Source organism: Rhinolophus hipposideros (assembly GCF_964194185.1).
Source record: "Rhinolophus hipposideros genome assembly, chromosome: 11".
Lineage (NCBI taxonomy): Eukaryota > Metazoa > Chordata > Mammalia > Chiroptera > Rhinolophidae > Rhinolophus > Rhinolophus hipposideros.
The window spans coordinates 31,534,749-31,555,571 of NC_138057.1; the positions used below are offsets into that span (position 1 = coordinate 31,534,749).

General features: G+C 44.2%; 1 protein-coding gene across 3 annotated transcripts in view; it reads right to left on the minus strand.

Moving 5' to 3' along the window:
• RCL1 (RNA terminal phosphate cyclase like 1) overlaps positions 1 to 20,823 on the minus strand; it is a 170,847-nt gene that overhangs the window by 97,164 nt on the left and 52,860 nt on the right. For all 3 annotated transcript variants that reach the window (XM_081067171.1, XM_081067172.1, XM_081067170.1), the window contains 3 exons: positions 17,928 to 18,053; positions 13,614 to 13,770; positions 9,012 to 9,115 (listed from right to left, as the gene is read on the minus strand). In XM_081067171.1, coding sequence (XP_080923297.1) covers positions 9,012 to 9,115; positions 13,614 to 13,770; positions 17,928 to 18,053 — 387 coding nt within the window. The remainder of the gene's footprint in view (positions 1 to 9,011; positions 9,116 to 13,613; positions 13,771 to 17,927; positions 18,054 to 20,823) is intronic.

The following is a 20,823-nucleotide window of genomic DNA, read 5'->3' on the forward strand; positions in this document are numbered from 1 at the left end:
CACACGATGGTTTCAATCAAGTGGAACAGACAAGCTAGGTTAAGTATTCTTGAAAAGGGAAATTTAAATAAAGTAAACAAGGCAGATGGGAGGAAATGTGGGTCTAACAATATCTGTACGCATACAGCAGGAGGCAATACTCAATACTGTGGTCAGGGAAGGGCTCACAGTAAATGTGGTGAGAAGTTTCATGTGGCTGTTTCGTGTCACCTTCCTGAAGGCAGAGCGATGGCGTCACTCATGCCAAGAATACCTTGGGAACCGCGATTCTGTGGAAGGACTATGGTATGGCTATGCAGGTCTCTACCGGTCTGGGCTAGCACACTCAGCATCGCCCCAGCGACCCTGACCAGATGACTCACCTAGAGAATTCATTAAATACACAGGTCCCTGAAGGTTCTGATCAACTGGCAGCTGATAGGGAGGACATGTCCACGTGGAAGACCCCAGAATCACAGGCTACATGCAAAGATGTCCCCTCCCCACCCTTTTCCAAGCCCTTTCTCCCCAGTGAACAGGGGCCAGAAATCTACTGTTCACAAGCACTCCTGGTGATTTTTATCAGGCAAGTTTGAAAAACACAGGTTTAGTTAAGGACGGACTGTACACCTGAAATAAAGAATTCCAGCAACGGTGTGTTGTGCTCCCTCCCAATCGAACCATCCAAACTCCCTACCCCAGCGCGACAGTTCTCTGTGCTGACTGCACGTGGGATCACCTGAGCTTTCAAAACACTGACCCTACATGCAGCTCAATGGAACAGAATTGAGAGTCAAGAAAGAAATCCACTCATTTGTGGTCAATTGATTTTCGAAAAGGGTGCCAAGATAACAGGGAAAGAATAATCTTCTCAATGAATGATGCAGGAACTACTTCATATGCAAAAGACAAGGTTGGACCCTTCCATCACAATATACACAAAAATTAATTCAAAATGGATTAAAGACCTGCATGTAAGAGCTGGAACTATGAAACTTACAGAACAAAACAGGAGTAAATCTTCATGATCTTGGGCTAGGCAATGGTTTCTTAAACACAACACCAAAAGTGGAATGATGAAAGAAAAAAGACAAATAAACTGGACTTCATCAAAATTAAAATCTTTTGTGGACACTATCAAGAAAATGAAAATACAACTCCCAGGATGGGAGAAAGTATCTGCAAATCATTTATCTGATAAGGATGTAATATCTAGAATATGTATGTAAAGAACTCTGACAACTTCATAATAAAAAGCAAATACCCCAATTTAAAAATGGACACAGGATCTGAACAGACATTTTTCCAAAGAAGATATACATACGGCCAATAGCACATGAAAAGATGTTCAACAACATTAGTCATTAGGGAAGTGAAAATCAACATCACTGAGGTACCACTTGCCACCCAACAGAATGGCTCCAATCAAAAAGACAGATAATAACAAATGTGTGGGTCAGGATGTGGAAAAACAGGAATCCTTACACACTGCTAGTAGAAATTGCCACTACTGTGGAAAACAGTCTGACAGTTCCTCAAATTGTTAAACAAGGAGTTACCATACGATCCAGCAATTCCACTCGTAGGTATCTACACAAGAGAAACAAAAAACTACACCCACACAAAAACTTGTATACAAAAGTTCATAGCAGCATTATTCATAAAGGTCAAAGTGAAAATAATGCAAATGCCCACTGATAGATGAATAAAATGTGGTGTATCCATACAATGGTATTCAGCCATAAAAAGGAATGAAGTTCTAACATGCTACAACGTGGATGAACCCTGAAATCATCATGCTAAGTGAGGGAAGGCAGTCACCAAGAAACTCCTATCGCATGAGTCTATTTACATGAAATGGACAGAACTGGCAAATCTATCACAGAGGAAGAAAGCAGATTAGTGGTTGCCTGGGGTGAGGCGAGTGGGAGGAATGGTGAACAACCATGAATGGGCAAAGGGTTTCTTTCCAGGGTGGTGAAAATGTTCTAAAATTAGATTGTAGTTATGTTTACACAACTTTTTGATTATACTCAAAACCATTGAACTGTACGCTTTTATGGGTAAACTGTGTGGCATATGAAGTATATCTCAATAAAGCTGTTTAAAATAAATAAATGAATATATATTTGTGAAGTCAAAAAAAAAAGTACTGATCCTGGCTCCCACCCTCACACAGTCACACAGTATATACCAAGCTAAGTATAAGTTTACTGAAATGAATTTCCCACCCCCTCCTGTCCCTCTGTCCGAGTTGATCTAGTCAGAGGAGAAAAGGAGACCCAAACAATTCCTCAGCCTGCCTGGCTGCCCTGACGGCATGTCAGGGGCTAACAGATGAAACAGGAACTGCTCTGGGCAGTAGGAGTTCTGGTGAAGGCGCATACTAACAGAAAAATTCCTCACTTCTTTGCTATCAATTCCTCTTATTACGCTACTTCATCTCCATCTTTAAAATACCACCGCATTTGTCTACTCTTCTCTCTGGCCAATAACCCCTCTGCATTGCTGGCTGTGCTTGTAATGTCTATAAACGCTTAGGTGTAGTTGTCTCACAATTGCCCCTCCCACCCTGGTGAATTATGTAAGCCCCTCAAGGGCAATACCATATCTATCATTGAAACCATGACACCTGCTAGGCACTACATAAGGCATTCAAATAAGGCATCCAATAATGAGGCGCAGAATAGAATCTAGGAGTTAGAGCTCATTCTGAGAAATGACTTCAACATCCTTAGCAATTAAGGGAAGTCAGTTCTTCCCCTGCTGGCTTTCCTGTCTTACTAACCAATAGACATTTTCAGTTCTTTGCTCTCCACAATCTCCCCCACCCTGTCCTAGGAAAAAAAGAAAACAAACACACCAAACCCACAGATCAACAGTGCACATCTGTGGGCAAAGCCTCCAGCTGGCAGCAATGCAGACACAGCCAGCCATCTCACCCACTCGTCTGGGTTCTCAGGAGCAAACAGCCTGTTCTCTCCTCCACTGCGGCCTCGGCTCTCACACAGGCCTGCTCCCAGTCAGCGCCTCCTGAGCCTACTTCACTCTGAATCGTTCAACTGTGCTAGAAAAACCAGACACCCTCCCAGCTGGCAGAATTCCTGAGAGGCCTCAGCTTGCCTCTGATCTCTTGGAGAAGGATAGGAGAAACACAGATCTGAGTGTGCAGGCCTACAAATTTGCAGCTTTGGGATATTTGTAGCCTTTGGAATGGTTAGAAAAAGCAGAGTTGGTTCCACCTTTTACATAATGTTCTGCCAAGCCCTCAGCCTGAGGAAGGCTGCAAGGGACTGGCTTAAGGAATGTTTCAGAACATCCTCCCAGCTCCAGCGCCATTCTCCCTGTCTGCTGTAGCTGGGCTATCAAAGAGCAAACATGCTCGAAAGCTGGGAAATAACCACAGACAAAATCCTAACACACAGTCTCTTTAAGAAAATGGAAACCAAACAGAACAAGCGCTCGCCCATAGCTATACGCAGTCGAACAGTCATGTCGGACGCTGATACACACCCTTCTCCACAGCCCCACGGCCGCAGCCACACACAGGCCCCACGAGCCCCCACCTCCCGGGTGCAGAAACTTCCCTCTCCTCTCTTCCAAGCACCACACTGCAGATTCACACGTCCTAGGCACAACCACGTGACCACACAGCTAGGCAAGCGAGAGCCGCCGCACGCTGAGAGCGGCTCGGCTCATTAACTGGTGACCAGTATTACTGGCAGCTTTGCAGACTAACCATTCTAGGGAACTGGGACTGTGCAACTCCCGTGTAAAAGGACTCAGAGGGCTGCATCTGCAGTCAACTTTTTAAGAGGAAATTAAGTTCGCGAACTCATCCTAGAAACAGTGCTACACGCCTCATTGCTGAATATCACTGTGGTCACCTTCGAAGTCCTCCCCTTGGGGAGCTGTGCACCGAAGCCAAAATTCAAAGCAATTTTTCTGGAATGGCCATCAGAGCTGTCATCGTATTACCCTTGATGTCCTGAATATCATCCAAATGTCTTCCTTTCAATATTCCCTTTATCTTTGGGTAAAGAAAGAAGCCATTGGGGCCAGACCAGGTGAGTAGGGAGGATGTTCCAATACAGTTATTTGTTTACTCGCTGAAAACTCCCTCACAGACAGTGCCGTGTGAGCTGGTGCACTGTCGTGATGCAAGAGCCATGAATTGTTGGCGAAAAGTTCAGGTCGTCCAACTTTTTCACGCAGCCTTTTCAGCACTCACAAACAGCAAACTTGGTGAACTGTTTGTCCAGTTGGTGCAAATTCATAATAAATAATCCCACTGAAATCAAAAAAGGTTAGCAACATTACTCCAACAAGTGCGCGAATTTGTCAGACTTCGTATTTTCCAGAACAAAGTCATTTATTTTCAAAAAAAAAAGCCCCAAACCAATAACCTACTTTTCATGAAAGCCTTCAGTCCATGTGACAAGTTTCAGAGAATCCTAGAACACAGAGATAATTTTTCCTATGTATCTTCTAGCAGCACTGCTGGTCAACAGGTGACAGCCTTTGGGCTCAGTCACCTGCCCATTGAATCCCAATTGCCCAGGACTTGCCAGGTTGCCCGGCGCTGCCGCTTAAAAATGTAGCCCCTCTCACCAGATCCCTCTTCTGATGCCTGCTAGAGCATGGGGGTGAAAGCAATCATGGGTGCACACTCTCTATGGCAGCTCCAAAAGCACAAAACACAACAAAAGGTGCCTGACTCCTGCGCCACCAAGCCACTTGGACCCTGGGTGACCCTACTTCTCAGGTCTAAGGAATTCTCTGGAAGTTGAGGAGATGGGAGATCCGGGGGTGAGAAGAGAATCTGCTGGATGGAGACCCCTGATGTCATTACACCACAGCTTCTAAATATACTGGTGGTGCTTTTTCTGCCAAATAGTGGCTTTCCCAAAGCCCGGATGGCTTCTGCTCTAAGAACAAAGTTATTAAATTCGACTTAAAAGCAGAAGGAAAGTGAGAGCCAGGCTGGCTGCCCTGTTGGGAGATGTGGGTGCCAAGCCAAGTGGCTAAGGACTTACCATGAGCAGACCTCTAACCTCTCTTTTTCATCTGGAAACTAAAGATATCACTTGCTTTTACCATTTTCCAAATATGTTCTGGGGTTCAAACAGCTTAATCAAGGTGACAGGGCTTTGCAGCATTGAAACACAATTAAATAACACATGTAAGGTGGAGTGGTACCACGCTAGCTCAAGGCAACAGTTAAACAACTGAACCCAAAAAGCTGGAGGCTTGGCCAGCAGTCCCCACTTTTCCCTGCACTGTCTCGTTTGATCTTGACACTGCTATGCTACAGGCTAAGTGAGCCAAGACCCCCAATCAATCAGGGTTTCACAGGGACACTGGGCTCTCGCTTCCCAGCACTTCCCAAGTAGCAGAACGAGGTCACTTATTAAAGTTAGAACAAAACAAGGTGGCATGGTTTATTTTAACCTCCAACTAAAGATAGAAGGAGATCATTTTACGGCAGAATTTGAAATGAGGGCTCTGAAAAGATGTGGCGTGGCAGCCTGCCTCAGGCAGGCGGGCGCTCGGGCCCAACACTATGGACAGAATCCCAGTGCTTATGTAAGAGCACAGTAGGTCAGGCAAGCACAGCTCAGCCGAGACTGTGTGGGGCTGAGCCCCCCTTGCTGTGTGACTCTGGGCACATGACTCAGCCTCTCTGTGCCTCAACGCCCTCACCTGCAGAACCGCCTGTGCAGGAGTACTTGTCTTTAGCGCCCTCATAGGTTTATCATGAGAACTTAATGAGTTCATAGTTGGAAAGCGCTTAAAACAACATCTGGCCAACAGAAAACATACTGTTTGTTAAATAAACACCTACCTTACAGAATTCTTGGGAACAGTAAATAAAATGTGTGTAGTCTGTTTAGCAACACAACTGCAGGAAGTTAGTTATAATTTAAAAATTAATGGATATAGATTTATAGATAGCTGAGCAAACAATTTACAACTGACTTCAGGCCTGAAACTGCCCAAAGCACGTTCACAGGGCCTCCTGGCGTTCGAAGTGCCCTTAACGGGAGACTGGCTCTCCCAGACTGGGACAGGGCAAGGGGGGCTCTGGGTGGGACCGCGGCGTCCAGCGCTGACTGAGCTCCAGTGGGAGCACTGCACTGCTGGGAGCACTGAGCACCTGACCTCATTTAAGCCTTGCTCCATCTCCACAAGCCCACCATTTCAGGACTGTCCCCTCCTCTCCGGATGACAGCAAGGCTCAGAGATGCCAAATTACTATCCATGGTCTCCCAGTCCCCAGGGGTACAGCCACCACAGAAATCCAACAAAATGCAGAAAGCTCTGGGAACCAGTCTCCAATCAAACAATTTCTGAAAGTGCTAATTAAGATGCTCACAGATATATGTTTTCTTGTTGTTAATCCTACTTATAATTGAAGTATAAATCCTCCTTAAACTGTAATATTAAGCTTTTTGAGGGGAAGGTGGAACTCTGCCACCAACCGTAAAACGCCTAAAACTCAACAAATTGAACAGAAATAGATTCTACACATACTAGCATGTTATCCAATAGTACTTTATTCTACTAGGGAAAAAGAATCTCTCTGGCCTTCCCGAAGAATTTCACACATATAAACTTACTTTCTCAAGTACCACAGAAAACCACAAACAACAATCTCCTGAAGTAAGACAAAGGGAAGAAGAAAAGGAAGAATATAGACACCTTTATTTTCCAGAAAGAGTTTAAAAGCAACACTGCAAGAAAAAATATCCTCCTTAATCCCACGGTCTATAAATAGACATTTAAAAAGCTATTTATACAAATCAGAATGTGCAAACTGCCAGAAGAAATACATTTCTTTAAACCAAGAAGGGTCTTGCTTCTGGTTTTTTTGAGAAACTTGAGGTTTCAGAAAACAGATTTTGATGACTTTAACTGCACATAAAAATAAGTGATAGTTTGGCCTCTCAAACTCTTGAATCCAACTAGGATAAACTGTTGCACCCACCACAATTATACTGACCTTGATTCTGGGCCGCTTTCACACTAACCTGGACACACAAACACTATGTTAATTTTGTCTGCTGGGACCCTGAAGGACATATTTTTCTTCTCACCTTTGCCCTTCACCACTCGGGGCCACTGGAGTCTTCCACAATGATAAAAGGGCTAAAAGGGTCCCAAACAGATACAGCTTTCAAAAATAAACTCCTGACTACCCCACCCTCTACCGTTTCTAGCTTACCAAAAAGAAAGGAGGCTCCCTTTCCCACCCCATGGCAGCCTCTCTTGCATGAAATCCTGGGAGACAGGTAATCCAGAGGAAGAATGTCCTGCAATCCCTAAGACTCAAAACATAATTTTGTAGTTTGTCCCACTCCTGTAAAGCTCAATTCAGAGCAGACCACTTTGTTTTCCCAGGAGATGTAGTAATTTTAGGCAAGGTTTCTAGAACACAAGACACTACAATTAATGTTTAGTAGAGGAGGAGACGGGAACTTTAAAAAATGTCCAGTCACATCTTGACCATCTACCTCCACAGGGGCTACTGACCTGAAAAAATAATACAGGCCTTGTAGCCAAACCAAAAAAAAAACCTCTAAAAGTAAAAAGTGTCAAGGAAAAATAAAAACATACATTCCATTTTCCACATAATGTTCTGCCAAACCCCATGCCCACACACATTTCTAGAAGCGGTCAGGCCTTCTCCTGCCCTGAAGAAGAGGCTGGGAAAGCAGCAGCAATAAGACAGCTGAGAAGCTGAAGGGAGCCATGGTGGTCACAGAGCTGTCAGCCATTTCCAGCAAACTCTCTACAGGAAGCCAATCTCTGCATTTAGGGCGCTAGACTCCCAGCCCTCACCTCCTCCCCAAATGCCTTAACTACAAAGTCTATTTTAGCAATGTTGATTCCTGATCTGAGTGTGCCATTTAGGATTACTCAATTTCAGGTTTCCTGTCCTGTGAAATACTTGATACAAGTTATCTGCAGATAATGTGGTCCTCATCAGTTTCCTGCTTATCATTCTTCCCCCACTGAGAACAGAATGTATTCTCTTCCATTTCCTTGTTCTAAAAACACCTCCTACCACCAAGTCAAAAAACAAAAACAAAAACAAAAAACCCTCCAAAAGAATCTCTTTCAAGCTCCTGATCTCCACATCCCCCTCAAGCCATGGTCCAAGGGTACAATGCCCCCTCAGCAACACTCGCCCCTTTCTCAATGCGATGGCACCACCATTCTTCAGTTATCACAGTACTGTACCTTTCAGATATACAGCATCGGTACCATGATAACCGAAAAAGGACAGTTCAGTCTCATATCTACCTGAATACTTCCTCCCACACGACGAGCACCCCCACCCCCCCACCCACAGATGGCCATGTTAAGATCTCAAGCATAGAAGCACAGGCCCCCACACCCAGATGTCAGTGCTCACAGGCTGCTTACAGCAACCTCATTTACTATCAATGGGAAGTGCTTCTTTCACGGTGCTGTTAATTCAAGTCTTCTGATGAGCTGCTCTTTTTGGAGAAAGCTTGCTTTAATACCTCAGCAGTCAACTTTTGATAACATCCAACAGCCTCAAGTGCACTTTTACAATTTCCCTACTTGTCCAGTGGCATGACTGTGGACTTTGCCTCTTTTCTTCATCTTTCTAGCCAATTCATACCCTATCACCTAGGACGAAGAGATGGTCCTATTTGCCACAGCTAGAGAAAAGAGGGATTAAAAAAACTAACAACAAAATCCAAGCTATAATGGAATCAAGAGTTTATCTCCAAAATGGAAAAAACTCTAAAGCATAAACAAAAGAATCCAATCTATCACACAATTTTAATGACAAGGGAATGATGAAACCACAGGAGAGAAAGGAAGGCAAAAATCCTTGTGAAATACCACATTTTTAAGAGCGACAACCTCCAGCTCGTTTACGGATCAGTGAGGCAGGTGTGCACAGTGGTGGCTGTGCGCAGTACAGCGCCTTTGTCATTTCATGCACTTGGGAGGTGAGATGGGACAGCATGACGAGGCTGAAGAAAATAACTCACGTGTAGGGCGAGAGTGGGCCTAACAGGACTTTGGACACATCCTGCTGTCCAAGGGTCATGAGCAACAGAGCCAGGCTTTGGTTGGTCGAGTCCACACATCCACCCTGTGAAGACAAACACTTTAAAGATTAATCGCTGTGCCAACCAGATAATGGAAAACCAAGGCAACGGTCACAGATATGTAATAAAATAATATGGATCTTTTAAGAGTAATCTTTGTATCAATTAACTTCAGGAGGTTAAACTAAATCAGAACAATTGTATTAGCTGAGACTATCAGAATAAATGGACATTCAAGTTTACTGAGGTATCTTATAACAAATAAAACCTTCCCTTAGTAATTAAAGCAGCAGCAGGACATATAAGCCAAAAAGCATAATCAATGCTAGGAAGTGTATAATTAATTAACGAGGGTGAAGTAAATGCTGATTCTATTTATTTAATCTGTCACTGACCACAGTCAATCTGACATCAAAGGGCCTTTAACTTACAAGGTTTTTATCTACGTATAGCACTATTCAGTCACACTCAGAAACTGTTTGCCATGTTACATTACTTTCTCCTCCTTATCTCTTCCCATGTGCCTTAAAACGGAAGAACTGTTAGGATCAGATCCCTCCATTCCTATTACTTATGCTCTATTTTTCCCTAATTTTCCTTGTTCTTCTCCCAAATCAATAAGCAGAACAGAATTCTTTTCACAAATTTTCTCCTGAAGCACAACTGTTTTGGTTGCCTTTCTTCTTTTATTCTCAAATTTCTTGACTATTTCAGCCATTTTGCTTCTATTATACTAGATCTGTGCATTACTGCTGTTTACATTTGTGTCTTTAAAAAAGTCTGTATTTATGGGATAACTCTATGTAACACAGTTCAAACTTACATTGTACACAGTGAAAGCAGGATGACCTTGAATTTCTACATATTTTGCACAAGTCACAAAAAGAACCCAGTTTCTGATCAAAGCACTTTACGGTTCAAGGCTAGACTCTCCCCGACTTTGAACAGAACAGGTGGCCGGCCACCCACTGCTGTTCACGTGGGTACACTTCTCTCCTTTTTAAATGCATGTAGATAGGTAAGAAATCCGTTCTTAGGCAGATACTCACTCTTTGCTCTCAGACTTCATTTACGACAATGGGGTAAGAAAATAGAAGGCTTCTCGTACTGCTAGCCTTTATGAAAATCTATTGATCTTCCTAAACTAACTGAGTTAGAATTTTCTTCACTTAGCAAATGCTAGGACACGTAGATTATAGTATATATATTCCCATCCAAAGAGGAAAACCTGACCTACGAAGAACGTGAGAACCAACAAAACGAATTGTTTTACAGAACTTGCTGCCTTTCATAAAATTGTCTAAACCTAAGCTGTTCTCTTCAGGCTCTGCTTCCTATCACTAGCCTACCAATGTTGCTATTCCATCATTCTCAACTGATTTTTATTATGTACCAGACCAATATTTTAGTGCAATAAACATGTTGCGGTCTGTGTACAGAACACCATGGAGGAGGGATGAGGCCACCCCAACAGCAGGTACAACCCTTGTGCCATGTTGCTTCAATCTCACTGCAAAGATGAGATATGAGCAGGAACCAGAAATAATTCAAGGCGAAGCCAAAGCCATGCAGCAGCTGAGGGCTGTGGGCACTGGGCGGGCAGGGCAGCGAGGGAGGCTTTGGGGAGGTGGGGACTTATACTGGCCCTGGAGGGGTGAGCAGGGTTTGGAGGGGGGAGAAGAGCAGGAGGATGGGGAAAATATGACCCAGGGCTAGTGGGGAACAGCCAGGAGGCCAGTCTGAAAGTGGCTGCATGCTATCTGTGGGGAAGTATGCGAAACTGCGGGGAGAAGGTGGAGCAGACAGACTGAGGGCTTTGCTGAATAGCGGGTTTTGACTTTACCTTGGGAAAGTGCAAAGCTAGTGAAGGTCGTTGAGCACCAAAGGGTAAAAAGATCAGATCAGTGTATTGGGGGGGAGGGGATTTAGACTGAAGATGTTGGAGAGGATTTGGAAAGGACTCCCCTTCCCCCACAAGTGGGGAGAGCCAGCACACATAATGGGCGTGGGGTGGGGCCGTAATGGGCAGAGGGTAGTAGATGGAAGCAGCAAAAAAAAATGGATAGGAAAGGGCAGTTCCAGAAAGCCTGGAACAGAATTGAGAGGGCTTGGTAACTGGTGAGATATAAATAGAACAAGAGGGATTAGATCAGAGGATTAAAATTCTGGTAAAAATAAACCAGACCTTCAAAGGGGATGAATTCTTATTACTCAATAAACCATGTCACATCACAGATCTATAAAGAATTATTCACAAAAACATAAGGCATTTTGTCCTTTTAACAACTGAAGAGCATAGACACAAACAAAGGAAGTTTTCTTAAAGATTAAAACAAACAAACTTCGTACAGGCACAATGAAATGGTTTAAAGTGGAACTTAAGAATAAAAAAATACAATGACCTCACCCAGGTTGCACGTTTTCTCTCTCGTGGACTGGGGGCAGTGCTTTCACCCTGAAGTCTAGGATACGCTGTTTATAGGGATGTAAAACACTCCACTTGTGCCCGTGGTTCCCAAAGGGCTGTTGTGTAATGTGATGCTTCCAATTCCCCCTGGTCTACTGGAAAGAGATGGAGGCATCCCCAGGGTCAGAGAGAGGGCCTGCCAGCCACCACGCACCAAGGAAGAGAAACCTAAACGAGTCCCCAGGGACTTAGGAACGCCACCGTCTGTCCTCACAAATGTCCAGATGACAAACTTCCTGAACTAAGTAACTGACAGGGGTAACCTCTTGATCATTTACTCCCAACTTTCAAAATAAAAATAAAAATAAAAAACCACTAAATTAAGCATCAAACACTGGACTGATTTAGCACCAAAAAGCTGAGCCAGACTTGATTGCACAAAATCGTGAGAAGATACTTCCTCCTTCAGGATTTCATTTGACAGGATATTTCTTTTCTCCACTATTTCGTAGCTGAATGGTGAGTAAAGCGGATGGAGTTACTCTACTGAAGACAATTATAGGTCCTTTTTTTTCCATTTTAATTAGACGGACATTAAATAAAACCACTTAAGACCTGGACATTATAATTAACTCTAAAACAGTGCTTTCTTACTTGTTCCCCCTTGAGAGCAATGAGTTATTTTCAAGAATGATGATCTGCATCACGGAAGTGGACTGTGGAATATGCTGTCTGCCTTAGTGGGACTGAGAGGGATCAATACCCATGGCCCCAGGCATCACCCTCCCATAGTGATTAATAAATTACAGGAGCAAAAGGAGGAATTAAAAAAAAAAAATCACCACTATACCCTGCCTTACTGGTTTTATTTCACTGGGCTTACACATGATTTTTGCTACTTCAAACAGGGCAAAACTTTCTTGGAGACTTCAGGAAAGAACCACAGAAATGCCTAATAACTGAGAATAAATACACAGATAAATACAGAGACGAAAGGCTCTCCAGCTGGAGGGAAAAACAAGCCAACTTACAAATATTACGCATCACCCAGAATGCAGTTCTTGCCAGCGCTTAGTTCAAGGGTGTGCAGCCTCGCATACACAGCACAGAAATGACTGTCCCTGGGAGCCGGTCCTGGATCTGCATGGCAGGAAAAGGTTCCACCTGTCTGACATGGAGCCAAGGCAACAGATGGTGCAGCGTAATGGAAATCTGGGAGCCACATCTGTGATTCTCCTCTAACCAAGTATATAGGACTTCAAAGAATGTATTTTCAGGCAGCCTCACCTTATTTCTCCTGCTACCATCTTTCCTTCCCTCTCAATTTCTTTCTTGCTTATTTTAGGTCACCCCAACTATTCTGGGGAAACAGAGTAAAAGTGTATGTATGCCTCTGTGCATACTGTTCGTATGAATCAACAGAGAAAAAACTGTGGCAACTGAGAGGACAGGTTGGTGCAGGCTGGTCTGAGCTGTGTCCCCCGCAGCAGACCTGCAGAGGCAAGATGGCAACTGATGAAGTCTTGTCTTCAGCTTTGTGTCGCCTTTCTTTGATTTGTGTGCTCATCTTTCCAAAGCCCCTGCCTGTGCTATGCTCTGACACACGCTTGCCTTCCCTAAACATTCTTCTATGTTCTACAACACCCCCTGCAAATCTAGCCTGTTGACATTGTTTTCTACCTGAATCAATTGCTACACACAAACCCAGACTTCCAACTTCCCTTGGAAAACCTGAAGACAAGAAGCCCTGGTTCCCACATGGTAACACCTGGGGGAGCAGCTTCAGCAGGGCAATGTATTCTCTTCAACTAGCCAGGCCCCACCCAACCTGCTTCTTTTTTTTTTTTTTTCCACCTCCTCTCTCGTATGAGCCTGTTCCAGTTCTTTCCTCTCGCCACAGTTAAAACTTACCTGTCCCGTGTGCTAATCCAGGGAGGGCTGGATCTCTACTCACCGACTAGTTTAGGTCATCCATTAAATTATTTCATGTTAAAGTGTTTAATGGGTAGGAAGAGGCTAACTCCTTGGCTTAAGCCCTTGGCTTAAGAGGAGAAAGTTGCTAAGGAGTAAGAATGAGAGCTAATGAACTGCTTCCTGATGGCTCCTCTCCCAACCTGCAGAGGCTGAGTACATACCCTGTAGATTTCTTCCAGGAGCAGCTTGGCACAGCTTCTCCCGAGGTCCTCTGGAAGCACCGCTGCTCCCTGGCCCTGGGGGTTAGAGGCCAGCTCCGCACTGAGGAACGTGCCGTTGGTGGTCTCAGCAACCAGCGACAACCCAAAACCTGGAGACCTGGGGGTTCAAAGGCACAGATACTGAGTAATGTTCATGAAGTGGTTCACATGCAGCAGCAAAGGAAAGACAAACATCCTTCTGATGGCATGCTGTCTGGTTTCACCAAGGCTTATTAGGGTTCCTCCTAGCTCACACAGGAAATACACCATGTCTCCCTACAAATAAGACCTAGCCAGACCTTCAGCTCTAATGCCTCTTTTGGAGCAAAAATTAATAGAAGACCCCGTCTTATTTTAATATAAGATCGGGTCTTATATAATACAATGTAATATAAGACCGGGTTTTACGTTACTTTTTGCTCCGAAAGACGCATTAGAGCTGCTGGCCCAGCGAGGTCTTATTTTCAGGGACACAGGGTACATTACTTCGTGAGGGCACACATGGCAGAACCAAGGAAGATGCACCTTGCACTGCTTTTCCTATTAGCCCTCTGTTCCCTTCCCCCCACTCCTCCGACACTGTAAAACATCCTACTATGTGGGTTTATAATAACATTAACAAGGGCTACCAGACATTGAGCACCTCCTTTCTGCCAGTTTCTGCAGAGTAGATATTACGTCTCCATTGACAAATGAGGAAATGGAGACATTACGCACCCTGCACCAAGTCCACACAGCAAGAAGGTGACTGAGATGTGTTCCAATCGCAGGTCTTCGTCCAAAACCTACACAAGTTCTCCACCACAGCCTGCACTCACAACCCAGGGGTAAGCAGCCCAGGGACCTCAGTGCAGCTCTTCTTGAGAAACACCAGGCTTTCCCCCCGATAATGAGAAACACCACACCAGCTAGCAAGGGCCCAGATAAGGCACATCTTTATGTTTCTGTCCCCAAGGGACACCTCTAAGTCAGAATTCTAGGAGCTGGTACTATATTCTCTCCCATTGTGTTTCTACCACCCAACAGCCAGAACCTAATACCCTCTTGTTCAGGACCACAGCTCACTCATTCACTCATGCATCCAACAAACATTTAGGGAAAAGCTTCCATGGGACAGGAACTGGGGACACTGTGGTAACACCTGCCCTCACAGACTTTGGTGACAACTACTTTGACACAAAACCAAATCAGTCCATAAACAATAAAAACAAGCATGTCTCCACAAAGTTTCCAGATCCGACACCTCAAATCTACTGCATCCAGTGTCTTTTAAAAACATACAAAGTCTGACAACTAAGTTCGAGAACTTGTTAACTTTTTTTGATATCAGAGGGATTATTATGAATATGTACCAACTGGACAGTTAACTAAGTTTACTATTAGGAAGTGCTCGAAAGGCTGCATGAAAAAGTTAGATGACCTGAACTTTTCACCAACAATTCATGGCTCTTGCATCACGACAGTGCACCAGCTCACATGACACTGTCTGTGAGGGAGTTTTTAGCTAGTAAACAAATAACTGTATTGGAACACCCTCCCTACTTACCTGATCTGGCCCCCAATGACTTCTTTCTTTACCCAAAGATAAAGGAAATATTGAAAGGAAGACATTTTGATGACATACAGGACATCAAGGGTAATACGACGACAGCTCTTGTGGCCATTCCAGAAAGAGTTCCAAAATTGCTTTGAAGGGTGGACTAGGCACTGGTGTCGGTGCATAGCTTCCCAAGGGGAGTACTTCGAAGGTGACCATAGTGATATTCAGCAATGAGGTATGTAGCATTTTTTCTAGGATGAGTTCGCGAACTTAACTGTCAGACCTCGTATGTCATCAGGAAGGAGCAGCTGCCTTCTGAGCAATATAGCCCACACGCAATCACCATACAGACCTGCCTCTTTTGACAAAATTCAACACACGTGTTCGAGAAGCACCTTCTATGCATCTGGCACAACACGAGCCAAGATACTTATTTCAGAAAAACTATGTGTAAAATTAATGATGTTTCAAATGCACTATATTAGCTCACTGTAGGGAGGAACCATAATGGCCAGCCATTAATTTCTTTTAAAAAATTTGATTGTCTTGCAGCCCAGGGTTAATAACACCTGCCAAGAAAAGGGGCTGCAGTGAGTTGCTTATTTAAGGTCCCGGGGCACTCTGAGTAATGCTTAACAGTCTAACACCGTGCCAGCCACTCATCATCATGGGACATTCTAGCACCATCTCAAATTGCCTTTCAGTCGCTTGACCAAGAGGAGGGAGGAGGCCTTCAGCTCAGCAGCAGAAGCAGTGGCATGCAAAAATAAAGAGTGAAAAGTGGAGGGGAGGGAGAACCTGAAGAGAAGCTACTATCACTGCTTTAACCCACTTACCTGAATTTCCCAAGAACTTCCAAATTTTCCATCCAAGTGAATTTTTTAGGGTATGTGTATTTGTTATTACAATAAACTTTATATTTGATCGCTCCATTTAATATATTTGTTTTATAGAAAACAAGATAATATATTAAGCTTTATGTACATTTCTCCAATTTCCCCCTCATTTGCGGTGTGTGTCGTCAGCCCCATTTCAAATTACGCTGACAAAGTAGTTGGTCACCAGGTGGCCTCACTGAAGATGCACATTAGTACAGTTTATAAGAGACAAGCCTCCCAAACTTTCTAACTGATAAAGGATAGATTTTTCTTTAAAAGTCATTACTTGAGAGTCAAAAGGGGACCACACTAGAGACGTGCGTGCTGGTCAGAGCACGGACGCAGACCATCAGGAAGTGCTGGCCCCAAGGCTCTAGGCCATGGCCACGACATAACTCTCACTTCTAGATTTCAATAAGCCTAATTCCCGGGTATACTTCACTGACTTAGAAGAAGAAAATATCCACCCATGACTTTATCATTTCATAACAGAGAACAAAGATCACCGTTTGTCACCTGTAACTTAACAGTTAGAAAACGAAACACAAACGTAACTGCATACATTGGTTTTAATTTCTGAAGGCGAGCTTGGAGGTGATGGCCCACGTCTCTCATACACCCACCTCTCGATCCTGAGCTTCCTACTCAGCACGAGCAAGTATGGGATCAGCCCACGCCCTAGGCTCAGCCACGTCAGTGGCCGTATAAAAAGCCATACAGGAGCTGGCGGCAGTATGGCCTTCAGGCCTGCTCTGCTTCATTCCGGGCCGCTCTTTGGTAGAGGCAGAAGCCAAAGAGAAAAGGCACTATGGAGATGAAGCCATTCAGACATCTGCTGCTGCTACCTGTCCTCCCCCATCCCTCTGTAATCTCCCTGGCCAAGAATAGAAGAGAAAAAGAAGTATAACCTCAGCAGCTATGGGCCATTTCTACAGCACCTACTATGTGCCAGGTGCTGCCTTAGTGGCTCACATATCTGAACTTTTCATCTTCCCAGTAATGTAAGGATCGCTCCCACAGCATGAACATGGAAAACACTGGTGATATTTGAGCAAAACACCAAAGGCTAGGGATCATCACTGACCTTTCCAAACTCCAGAAGGAAGGGCCAGCTTTGCACACAAATGCTTTCCCAACGCTAACCTCTGACACCACCACCTCTGTTGCTTTGGACTATGAGCCACCGTGTTTCGGAAATCACCTTCATCTTTCCCTCGGGCTTCACAAAGGTCAGAGATCCCATAACACGCAGCCCTCCCAGTCCAGGAATATAGGGGTGTTTACTTTCAACTTTTCTTTATGTTTAACATTTTCACAGTAAAAAAAATGGGTTTTACTTGCTTCTCTAACTTGTTTCTAAATATACAACCAACTAAAAAACAGTTATTTTCATTACATAGATCATCAACTTTTTATTTTCTAAAGTGAGGTTTTCCACAAAGGCTTTCACTAAATCAAACTCAAATCCGCAGTAACAACTTTTCTTTGGCTCTAAAGGCGGTGTTCCCCTTGATGGAGAGAGAACGTGACTGGCGCCTAGGCCAACAAAGGATTTTCCCCCCTAAACTGTTATTTACTCAGGGTAGATGATCTTGTTTCCGTTTTTTGTGGGAATAGAGTGCAGATGGGATTTAAAGCTCACAGCGCGGTTTATTAATAGTTTTCATTCCCCCTGGCTGGGGACTGGGCGCCTCATCTCCCAGCACTGGCCTCTATGACGCTTTCTGTGACGGGAGTTGTTGGTGACACTGGCAATAAGTCAGAAGGAAATTCATTCTGAAATTGTTCTTCCTTTGGCTGCCCAACCTCAGAGCTGGCAGTTCTAACTTCAGTCAGGAGGCTGGATTAGGCACTTACTTCCCAGAGTTGACGCCTTTCATGTGGTCTGTGTAAATATAGATATCGGGTATGAGCCTGTTGAGGATGCTCCTTGCGGAATCCACAATTCGGTTCGCCATCTGAGGTGATACACGCACAGAGTACCTACAAACTGCAGTTAAGGGTGTCGCGCTGCTTTGACGTCAGGACAGAGAAAAGGCAGTTACAAAGCTAGCAGAGATTTATGAAACTGCAATAACTGGGACTTCTAATTCCATTTTATTTTCCAGCTGTATTTCATTACTTGACTGTACAGTACTATTATCAATTTTTGTATTATTTTTATTTATTGTAATTTTTACATTATTGTTCTAAAAGGCTTAAATGCTCATGGTGAAAAAAATCCAAACAATATAGAATTGGAAAGTAAAACCTCCCCATCCTGCTCTAGCCTTCCTATCCTGCCCTTAGCAACAGTTCAATGCCATTTTGGAACAAGTGAAGGCAACTGATTCTCGGTGGGGTATGAGCCAGGCTCCCTTCGAAGTATTCTCTGACCATCCCCACTGCTGCAACCAATGAGTCTTTCTCTTAGAACCTAAGACCAGAACAGACACCACCCTGGGGCTGACCAATCCATCCCCTGGTCTGTTGATGGGGAAAGCAGAAAAAGATTAGTGAAAGAGCATGGTGGCTGTTGTGTATAAAGATCTAAACAGGTTGTTGTTTGGTTTTGGTTTTTTAACTTACAGAGGCTATTTCCAATTATTTAAGTATCAATTACTCCACAGACGCTTTACAACTGTTATCTTATAGTCACAATACTGGTAATTAGCACTTTTACAACAGGGTACCCCCAGAAAGGAAAGGAGGACGATATTAGCAACTCAAGCGAAGAGACTGTTGCTTAAGGAAGTGGAAACTGTTACCTAATTCAAACTTCATTAGAGAGACCGGCCCTCCCTAACCCTACAAATCAAATAAAAAAAAACTGTACCGAGCACTTTCAATGTGCAATGCAGTCATGAGCTAGCCGCATATGTGGAACGAGGGGCTAAAGGAACAGAGAAGTAATAACAAGTGGTCTTTCCGCCACCCTTATACAAACCTCGTGTGGCAACTCCAACAGGGAGACAAGGTGCATGGTACGCCTATTCCAGCTCAACTCTTCAAAAATTGCTATCACTAACACATTTTTCATTTGAACTGCAGAAACAAAAAGCTGAGTCTGTGCAAAATCTTGACTAGCATCGAGCTTCCCTTTTTGATCTACCCTGAACATTTCAAAGGCCGATCTTTCTCACGCTGGTAAGACTCTCCAGCGAACTCCAGGTCCTCCTGCACCTTGCTGTCTGACCCTCCAGCCTGCTCAGTGTTCACCCCCAACCCAGCGACATCGCCCCTCCACCCATCCAAATTCTCCAAGTTCTTCATTCCGAACTGCTTTCTTTCATTCTTCCAAATTACTGAGTCCCTCTTTCTCCTCTCACCCTCCAGTCAACATCCAGCTGTAGTCTGCACTTGAACTTACCATACATCCCCCTTCATATACACACATTTTTGTTCGTCAACGAGACCGCACACTCCATAAGGAAAGGGGCACTGCTGCTGTATCCCTCCCAACTCTCTAATACACTACTTTTGTACTCGGAACTATTCGATAAATATTTGACTTGACTCAAAGGACAAAGCTGAAATGAGGAAAGAGCAAAGAGGGATTTTTCAATACACACACAGAGTCCACTTACATCACCACGTCTTCTGTCCAGAATGTACTTTTGACCACAGGCAGCTTAGACAAACAGTCCCAGGTCTCATACCCTTTGGACCAGGTAGCTGCTGTTCTGAGGCCTGAGGCTGCCCACTCCTCCTAGGAGAGCACAAATGTCACTATCCTGACACATAATCTCACAACGTTCGTAGTTCCCAAAGTTCTTTCATGTACATTATCAACTTATTTTATGCTCATGGTAACCCTCTGGCAAGGGCCAAATAATCCTTGTTCTAGGGCTTACACTGAGGACAACTGGGTCACAGAACTAAGATTCAAAATTAAACAGATCCACTTCCCAAAGACAAGCTTCTCCTCCACCCCTCCAGAGATGTGGAAATCAGGAGGTAACAATGCCAACTCAAAGCCGGTGGCAGTCTATACTAGAATCAGGCAGTGCAGTGAACAGAAAGGCGTTTTAAAGCCAGCTACATCCCAGGGTCACCATGGAGCCACTTGAGTTGGCATGGAGGCCCCACACCAAGGAACAGCTAAGAGTTCCAGAATCAGATTATCTGTGTTCCAGAATCAGACTATCCCAGCTCCAGTGAACTGCATCATTCTGGATCCAATGTGCTATTCTCCGTGCCTTCACTTCCTCATCAGTAAGAGAAGGATGATCATTATACTCTCCTCGCAGGGTTTGGAGTCTCAAATGAAATAACGCATGCGAAGTGCTTAGCGATGTCTGAGGATGGTCAGAGCCCAGTGAATGCCAACTATTGCTTTCTCTTACTGTTGGTCCAAGATTCAAATCCCAGAGCAGAGGTTCTTGCCCTTTTAGGAATCAGACCCAAGAATCTGATGGAAACTATGGAACCTCTCTCAAAAAACACATGAACACACACTTTTGCAGACAATTTCAGGGGTTCTGAACATCTTGAAGCTCATTTATAAATACCATATTAAGAACTCATATCCAAGAGACAAGTCCATACAGAACTCCCTCCCTGGGGTTTATTTCAGGGAAAGCCAAGGAGTGAGTGTGTGTGTGTGCGTGTGTGTGTGGTGGGCGGGGGGGAGTGGGGAGAAAGAGAGAGAAAAACAGAGAGATTGATTCTCTAAGTACCTTTCCTACAATCAAAAAAAGGAAACCAGATCGTCCCACAAATTCCAACTCACGCCTGTCTTCTGCCTCTACCCATTTCTTCATTAAACTCTCAT